Source organism: Kogia breviceps, chromosome 14 (assembly GCF_026419965.1).
Source record: "Kogia breviceps isolate mKogBre1 chromosome 14, mKogBre1 haplotype 1, whole genome shotgun sequence".
In the NCBI taxonomy this organism is placed as follows: Eukaryota; Metazoa; Chordata; class Mammalia; order Artiodactyla; family Physeteridae; genus Kogia; species Kogia breviceps.
Window position 1 is genome coordinate 87780206 of NC_081323.1, and position 8926 is coordinate 87789131.

Sequence of the window (8926 nt, forward strand, 5' to 3'; positions counted from 1 at the left end):
GAGGACTCCTCTGGCTGAAATGTACTACCCTTGAGTTAGAGAAAATACGAGTGCATTCGAGACTCGGTAAGCTGGGGCCTCTTCGGGGCTGCACCCACTCAACAGCTAGGCAGGGAACTCTGAAAACAAGGTTGCTGGATGGACGCCCTTACAGAACCTGATTTATAAAAAGAGGCCTGAGCAAAAGGGGCCTCTAAGAGCCACCGGGCAGGGAGGGGAAGGCGCTGTTTACCTGTCACTTTCTCACCCTGAGGGACTGGTCCCAGAATGCATTTAAGGGCCCAGAAATGGAGAGAGTGTGTAGGTCACAGAAAAGGCAGGACAGAGTAACAGCAACCATGAGATAAAACAACTCTGTCATTCACCAAGTCCTGATTTTACAGAAACACACACACACACACCTTTCACGTTTGGAAAACAAAGTCTGTATACGCCCCCCCCCCCACGCCCCGAGCACCAGTGAGTCATCGTTGATGTTGAAAAGTATTCAGTACAACACTTACAACCAAACGTGCCAATACCCTCGAAAGGGGGAGATGGTTACAGAAACAGGCAATCACCCCGGCAAAAACTCCCTGGACCCAGGGTGCTTATAAAAGCGAGAGTAATTAGTCAGAGACAACTCGGGGACACAGCACGCTGGAGAAATATAAACACTGCTGAGAATACACAGAAAAAGAAAGTGCCTAAGGACCGCATGAGTAACCAAACAGGCTTTCTCCTGATCAAAAGATCTCCGGAAAGCAAGCATCTCCTGGGGCAGGGCAGCTGCCCCGGGAACCGGAAGAGCCCGGGAACACAGGCTAAAGCACCGTGGGGCATCCGCGGCCAGTGCCCAAGTGCGCCGGGGCCCCCTCTCCTTGCCCTGCCGCCCCGCCCAGCCTCTTCCCCTCCCGCCCAAGAACCCCAACTGTGCGGTGAACGCCCCCGGCACTGACGACCCCTGAACCCGCGTCCCCAGGTCCACTGAGGAGAGGGCACTTCCTGTCCCGATCCCAGCCCACTCTCCGGCCGTCCCCTCCCGGCCCAAGTTCACAGCTGGCCCCTACGGCCGGGGGCTCGGGCCTTTCCGGGGGCACTGGCGCTCGCTGCCCCCGGGGACCCCCGCACCTCCCGGAGCGACACCGCCTGACGCCAACCCTTCTCCTCGGGAGCGCGTTTGGCGGCGACCCGGGTCCAAACAGGGTGGCGGGGGGAGGGCGACCCTGGTGTCCAGCTCGGGGAGGGGCAAGGGCGACCCTCGGGGCCCCAGGCCGGGCGGGGGCAGGGGGCAGGAGTGACCCACGTCCAGGTCCTTCGGGGATGGGGGCCACCCCAAACCCTGCTGCGGAGAGGGGCAAGGGCGACCCTAAGGGCCCGGCCGGGCGGGGATCGGGGTGGCTCCCGGCCCAAGGCGGGCAAGGGTCAGGAGGGGACTCCATAATCAGGCCGGGCGGGGATGCGGGCGACCCCAAGCCCAGGTGGGGGGAGGGGCAAGGGCGACCCTCGGGGCCCGGTCCTCAGGGCTCCCGGGGCCGTCCCCGGGGGTCGGGTTGATCTCGGGCCCAGGCCCGGCGGGGGTAGGGGCGGGGGCGGGGGTGCCCCGGGGCCCGGGCCGGGCGGGGCCCGCGGCACTCACTGTTTGGGCAGCTGCAGGGCGGGCGCGCCGCGACGCTGGAAGGCCCCGTCCACGAAGACGCCGTTCTTGCCGAGGCAGCGCAGGTAGAAGTGCGGCTCCTGGAAGCTGAGCTGCAGGTGGCGCCGCGAGATGAAGCTGGACAGGCCCATGCTCAGGTCCACCGAGCCCTGCGACGAGTTGCGGCCGATGGTGACGCTGGGCTGCCGCATGAGAAACTCGAACTCGCGGCCCTCCAGGCGCGCCAGCGCGGGCCCGGGGCTACAGCGCACCGAGGCGGCCGCCGCGGCCACCAGGGCCTCGCCCGCCGCGCCCCCCGCGCCCCCAACGATAGAGCCCGGCGGCGGCGGCGGCGGGGGCGGAGGCTGGGCGGGCGGCGGCGGCGACGGCGCTGCGGGCCCGGGCGCGGGGGCGGCGGCGGCGGCGGGGAAGGCGGCGGCGGCGGCGGCGCACAGCACGGGGCTGCAGGGTGCCGAGCGCAGCGCCAGCAGGGCGCGGGCCCCGCTGTCCTCGCCGACTTCGGCCATGTTCGCACAGCTCCAAGCGGCCTCCGGCGGCGGCGCGGCGCAGGGGGCGGGGCTCCGCGGGGCGCGGCGGGCGCGGGATCCCGGCCCGGATTGCGGCGGAGCGGAGCCTGCGGGCCGCGCGCCCCGCCCGCCGGGGCTCGCGGGGCGGGGTGGGGGACGGTGTCCGCGCCCGGCCCGCCTCGCCGGCCCCCGGGTAGCGCCTCGCCCACCGCCCCCGGCCGTGGGCTGTCCCTTCCTCTGTCCCGGGACTGGGGCGGGGAACCCCCGAAAAAGTCTGCCTGGAAAGTTTTGATCCTGGGTCACTCACTGGAGAAGGGACACTGACGTCAGCAGTCTCCGGGGGGGCCCTAGTGGCTCCATCCGCCAACCCTAAAGTGCGATACTTAAGCACCAAATTTAAGGGGTTTCGAGCTGTAACTGAAGTTTGCCTAAAGATGCTTGCGATCCCTGATGCCCTGTGTGCCTTTTTGGAGTCATACATTCACTCAGCAAGTATCTAGACAAGTATCCTGGGACGCATACTAGGGCCCGGTGCAGTGGCCGCCGGCCCTTTACACCTCTTACTGTCTCTTGGGGGAAGGCAGACGCCTGCAGAGGGGTCTTCTGCGAAAACGCGGAATTGGCCACCTTGGGCATCCTTCAGATCCCGCAGTGCTTCATGCATTCCTAACTCAGCCACGGTCCCCTACAAAAAGGTGTCAGGGTCTGCACACTGCCATCATTTAATAATTATTGAGCGGGAGCAAACAGACCCTCCCTGGTAGAGCTTACGGTGTACTGGGAGATGCGGACAGGAATCAAGTAACATTCTAATAAATACATACAAAATTACAACTGTCTCAAGTCCCGTGAGGCATTGTGGCCCAGTGACATGTGTAGAGAGTGTGGCCCCCCCCTAGGGTGGGAAGCTTGTCTGCGTACCCACTGTCCAGCCTGGGGCTGCAACAGATATTAGGCCAACTGTCACATGATTGAATATATAGGTGCAAACAGAATCAGTGCCTGGGGGACAAGTAAGACATTTTTACAAGAAGCTGTAACGGGAGAACCCACTTGAAGGTGGAGGAAGACAAAAACGGGGTCAGGGGTCTCTTCCCTAAGGAGTGACACTTGAACTGAAGTCCAGGGATGATTAGGAGAGGGGACTGGACTCCGGGGATGGCATTCCAGCCAAGGAACAGCACGTGCTAAGCAACAGAGCACGGTGCCTTCCCAGGACTGACAGGTGGAAAAGAGAGAGTGACCACATCAGCTGAACAACATCAGTCGTGTAATTTGGGTCTGATCCCCAAAGCAATGCGAACCACTGGGGGCCTGTAAGCAGAAGGGCAACGTGCAGACCCACATATTGGAATTAGGATCACTGGCTGTCGGGCAGAGCCTGAATCCGAAAGGGGTCTGCGTGACCATAGGAGGCCAGCTAGGAAACTCGTAGACCAGGCCAGGGGCTGAATTAGGGAGATGGAGAGAAGTTGAGGGAGTCGAGCAATATTTATCTCAAAGACGTTTACAGACACATTGCTGGCAGGAGTGGAGAACGCTGCAGCCCCTCTAGAAAGCAGTTTGGTGGAAAACATACGATCATCTGATTTAGCGATTCCACTTTTCGGTCTATCCCCATGAGAATTGAAAGCAGGGTCTTTACTTATTTGTTTTAAAATAAATTTGCTTATTTATTTTTGGCTGCGTTGGGTTTTCATTGCTGCACGCGGGCTTTCTCTAGTTGCGGCGAGCGGGGGCTACTCTTCGTTTCCATGCATGGGCTTCTCATTGCGGTGGCTTCTCTTGTTGTGGCGTACGGGCTCTAGGCGCACGGGCTTCAGTAGTTGCAGCACGTGGGCTCAGTAGTTGTGGCTCGCGGGCTCTAGAGCGCAGGCTCAGTAGTTGTGGCGCACGGGCTTAGCTGCTCCGCGGCATGTGGGATCTTCCCGGGCCAGGGCTCGAACCCGTGTCCCCCACAATGGCAGGCGGATTCCTAACCACTGTGCCACCAGAGAAGTCCCGAAAGCAGGGTCTTGAAATGACATCTGTACACTCACGTTCATAGCAGCGTTATTCACAATATCCAAAAGATGGAAACAAGCCAAGGGTCCACCGACATGTCCGATGGGACATTATTCAGCCTTAAAAACAAAGGAAATTCTGACACCTGCTATAACGCGGATGCACCCTGGAGACATGGGGCTAAGTGAAATCAACTGGTCACGAAAAGAGAGATCCTGTGTGATTCCGCTTATGTGGGGTCCCTACGGGAGTCAAGTTCATAGAGACAAAAAGTAGAAGGGTGGTTACTTCCCAGAGGGACAGGGAATGAATGGGGAGTGAGTGTTTAAAGGGGACAGAGCTTCCGTTTTGCAAGATGAAAACGTTTGGAGATGACGGTGGTGATGGCTGCACGATAATGTGAATGTACTTGACGCTACCGAACTGTACACTTAAAATAGTTAAGATCGTACATTTTGTGTTACGTGTCTTTTACCACAATTTTTTCTTTAAATAGAGAGACTTACATAAAACCTCCAAAGTTCTCTCCTCTGGCTCATCTGGGGTGACTTCTCTCGTTACTGACAGGTCTGTTTGAGAACAAGAGGGATATATGTGCTTCCACGGCCCTCAGGCTTGACGATATTCAATGTGAAGACTTCTGCACAGACTCACAGGCCTGGACAGTTCTCTTCCTGACCAGCAAGAACCTGTACGTGACAATGACAGGAGCTCCCAGGGCTGACTCACGATGACCCTGCAATCCGAGACGCCCACTGAACCTTGCAATTCCTTTCCTCTTAAACAGCAAGCCTTCGATACACTGACAGCTTCAACAGAGAGGGCCAGAAAAGGGGAAATAAAAAGCCATTATAGAACCAGCATTGGAGAAAGTGAATTCTCCTCACACTCTCTCCGAGTCTAGAGGGCCTGCTAAAGCTGCTTCACGATGCATTCGCTCAAAAAAGGAAAAAAAAGGGCTTCCCTGGTGGCGCAGTGGTTGGGAGTCCGCCTGCCGATTCAGGGGACACGGGTTGATGCCCCGGTCCGGGAAGATCCCACGTGCCGCGGAGCGGCTGGGCCCGTGAGCCATGGCCGCTGAGCCTGCGCGTCCGGAGCCTGTGCTCCGCAACGGGAGAGGCCACGGCAGTGAGAGGCCCGCGTACCGCAAAAAAAAGGAAAAAAAAAATTTGCGAGGGAGCCCACGACACCCAGGCTCTTACCCTGATGGAAGCCTCTGGAGCTGGTCGCAGGAACAAAAAGGAACAGAATTAACTACAAGACACTAAACCGTTTACAAGAAAAACATACCGTATTGGGGGATGACGATGAAAGCCATGTTAAAAAGAGGCCATGGAATATCTGGAGAAACAATCCATTACAAACAAACACACGTGGGACTTCCCTGGTGGCGCAGTGGTTAGGAATCCGCCTGCCAATGCGGGGGACACGGGTTCGAGCCCTGGTCCGGGAAGATCCCACATGCCGCGGAGCAGTTAAGCCCGTGCGCCACAACTACTGCGCCTGTGCTCTAGAGCCCTCGAGCCACAACTACTGAAGCCCGTGCGCCTAGAGCCCGTGCTCCGCAACGAGAAGCAACTGCAATGAGAAGCCTGCGCACAGCAACGAAGAGTAGCCCCCGCTCGCCGCAACTAGAGAAAGCCCGCGCGCAACAACAAACACCCAACACAGCCAAAAAAAAAAAAATAATAATAATAATTAAAGTCTTAAAAAAACAAAAACAAAAACACATGAACAGATCCTTCACTAAAGATATAGGCGTGAAAAACAAGCCCAGGAAAATATACTCAACATCATTCATTGTTAGGGAGCAGGATAAAACCACGCTGGGATATCTGTTAAAATTGATGAGAAGGTCTGGAGTCCTCCCACATGGCTCGCAGAATTCAAGACGGTACCGCCACTTTGGAAAAGTCTGGCAGTTTCTTATACAGTCCAACTACCTTACCGAATGACCTGCAATCCCATCACTAGCTATTTATCCAAGTGAAATGAAAACTTGTGTGGACGCAAAAACTTGTACGTGATTAGCTGTAGTGGCTTTTTTCCCAAAGACCCCAAACTCGACAACCCAACAATCCAAGTGCACCTCGCTCGGGGAGTGGAAAACAAATTTGAGGCACAGCCGTACGACGGAACATCGTGCAGCAGTAAAAGGAGCAAAGGATGCATACATAGAAGAACACGGAGGACCCCAAGGGCATCCTGTGTGCTTTCCTTTGTAGGACCTTCTGGAAAAAGCAAAACTATAGAGACAGAAACAGATGAGTGATTCCAGGGGCTGGAGGTCTGGGGAGAGGCTAACTCGAAAATGACACGCGGGGATCCTGGGTGGGAGGTGATGAGTGTGGCGGTGATTATATGTCTCCCTGTATTTGTCAAAAGTAGCAGAACTGTACACAAAAAACGTCAATTTTACTCCATGTAAAAAAAAATTAATTAATTAATTAAATTAAAAATATATATATATACACATCTCTAGAGAGTTTGTGATTATAGACCCAAAACAAGGATTAAGGGCCATGTCGTCCAATTCAGAAGCCACTAGTCACATCTGGCTATCTACGCTTATACTCTTTTTTTTTTTGTTTTTTGCGGTACGCGGGCCTCTCACTGCCGTGGCCCCTCCCGTTGCGGAGCACAGGCTCCGGACGCGCAGGCGCAGCGGCCACGGCTCACGGGCCCAGCCGCTCCGCGGCACGTGGGATCCTCCCGGACCGGGGCATGAACCCGCGTCCCCCGCATCCGCAGGCGGACTCTCAACCGCTGCGCCACCAGGGAAGCCCCGCTTATACTCTTAATGAAAATGAAATACAATGAAACCCTTCCTTGTGAAACGGGGCACGAGCCACATTTCAAGAGCCAGATCTGGAGACCCACGTGGCTGACGGCTGCTGTACTGACCAGTGCAGATGAAGGAAGTTCCCATAGCTGCAGAAAGGTCTGGACCGTGCTGCTCTGGGGGTGGGGGTGGGGCTGGGCTGCCTCTGCCCTCTCCTCCCTTCACCCTCCAAAGTCAGGGAGTCACACCAACGCGCTTCGGGCAGAGCCGTACGACAAGACCTCCGCAAAGAGCACCGACGGGGTCACCCTCCTGCCTTGAGCCGCAGGGGTCCTCGCTTGGCCTGCTGTTCCCCATCACAAGACGGGGGCCCAGTGGAAACCCCTCCACCGAGTGCTGGCTGGGTCTGAAGGTGGGCGGATGGGCTGAGAAGCTCAGAATCTGAACGCGGCGGGCCCACACTCACAGCTTCGAGGGCCTGAAGCTCCACACGCACCTGGCAAATGACGGATGAGCCCAGACCATTCTCTGTGCTCTCAAGCGTCCCCTTCCGTTTCCTGTCTGCTGAACGTCACTTCCTGCTGCTTCTGTATCCTTCTCGGATCCTCCCTGCATCGCCAAAGCTGCTTCCCGTCTGCTCACTGAGTCCGTGGGGCGTTCCATCACCCAGTGATGGGTCTCTGACCACTACCGAGAAGGACTGCATTTTTGTATCACTACAGAAGATAGAGACAGACAGACAGAATAATCCTGCAAGAAACTTCCTCACCCATTTGAGGCCCCCCCAAACCTGAGCGAGACGGCCCATGTGTCCTCAGCTCACTTGGAACAGGCCGGCTTGTTTTTCTTCTACAGCCTCCCCTGGCCACCCTGTCATTTAGAGCCAATCATATTTCTTAAACGCTAATTCAGGAAAAGACATGTCTGACTTCGACAGCACAGGAAACTTGTTCAGACAAGGCCGGGCTGAAAACTACTCTTGACTGAACACTTGGGAGTGTCGGCGCTCAGGAAAAAAGAAAGATGTTCTGTGTGTTACTCGTCCACGGCTGTGTAGCAGCAAACGGTTCCAAAACGTAGCAGCTGAAACCAATCAACGTGTACCAATCTCACAGTGTCTGTGCGTCAGGAATTTGGGGGCGACGCAGCGGGGTGGTCCCGGCTCGGGGTCTCTCGTGAGATGCTGGCAGGGCTGCGTCTTCCAGACGTTTCGCCGCGTCAAGACAAAGCAGAACGAAGGTGCTGGGGGAGGGGCGCCAGCCCCACCGTTAACCAGCTCTGTGCCCTCGCACAAGTTACGTGGCCCCTGGGCCTCAGTTTCCTCTGCTGTGCAATGGGCTTAGGGCTGTTGGGGGACACTGAGAGAGTCACTCCTGTGACCTCAACAAATGCAGACTGTTTTGTAAAGATAGGCTTGGAAATAAGGAAAGCAAGACGCTTAGCCCGAGGGCCAGCTCCGCAGAAGCCCCCAGAAGCGGCTCAGCCAGGCAAGCCTTACAGAGAGTAGAAAGAACGCACGATGCCTGTTCTCCTCCCCTGATGGAAGGAAGCTCAAGGGGATTTTTTTTTTTTTTTTCCTGATCTTTACTGTGAAAACCCAGCAGGGCTTCGGGTGGTAAAACTCATGGCAGTGTCAGGGCCCCCAGGACGGGCCTCCAGGGGTGTGTGATCTGTCCACTCAGCCCTGGGTCCCCCCCTCCCACCGTTTCCTCTTCTCCGGCTTCGTACATCGTGACTCTGCATTCGTCCGTCTGTCCGAACAACCTAGGGTGGCGGTTTGCCCTGTGACCTCACTGCTCTGGCAGATCTAAGATGAGTTTTGATTCTTCAGCTCATTTAGCTTTTCTCTTGCGTGGCTGGGAGTGGTGTGTTATGGACCAATGTAAGCTCCGTGCGTGCAGGAATGGAAACAGGTCGTTCCAAGCGGTAATTCAGCAGCTCTGCTTCTCCGCGAAGGTTTTTTGTGCTGTTATTTCCACCACAAACAGGTTCAATTCT

General features: G+C 56.6%; 1 protein-coding gene across 1 annotated transcript in view; it reads right to left on the reverse strand.

Moving 5' to 3' along the window:
• Positions 1-2142, reverse strand: part of FOXK1 (forkhead box K1) — a 60101-nt gene extending 57959 nt beyond the window's left edge. The window contains exon 1 of the mRNA XM_059037348.2: positions 1619-2142. Within this exon, the coding sequence (XP_058893331.1) occupies positions 1619-2142 (524 nt within the window). The remainder of the gene's footprint in view (positions 1-1618) is intronic.
• Between the last annotated feature and the right edge of the window lie 6784 nt (positions 2143-8926).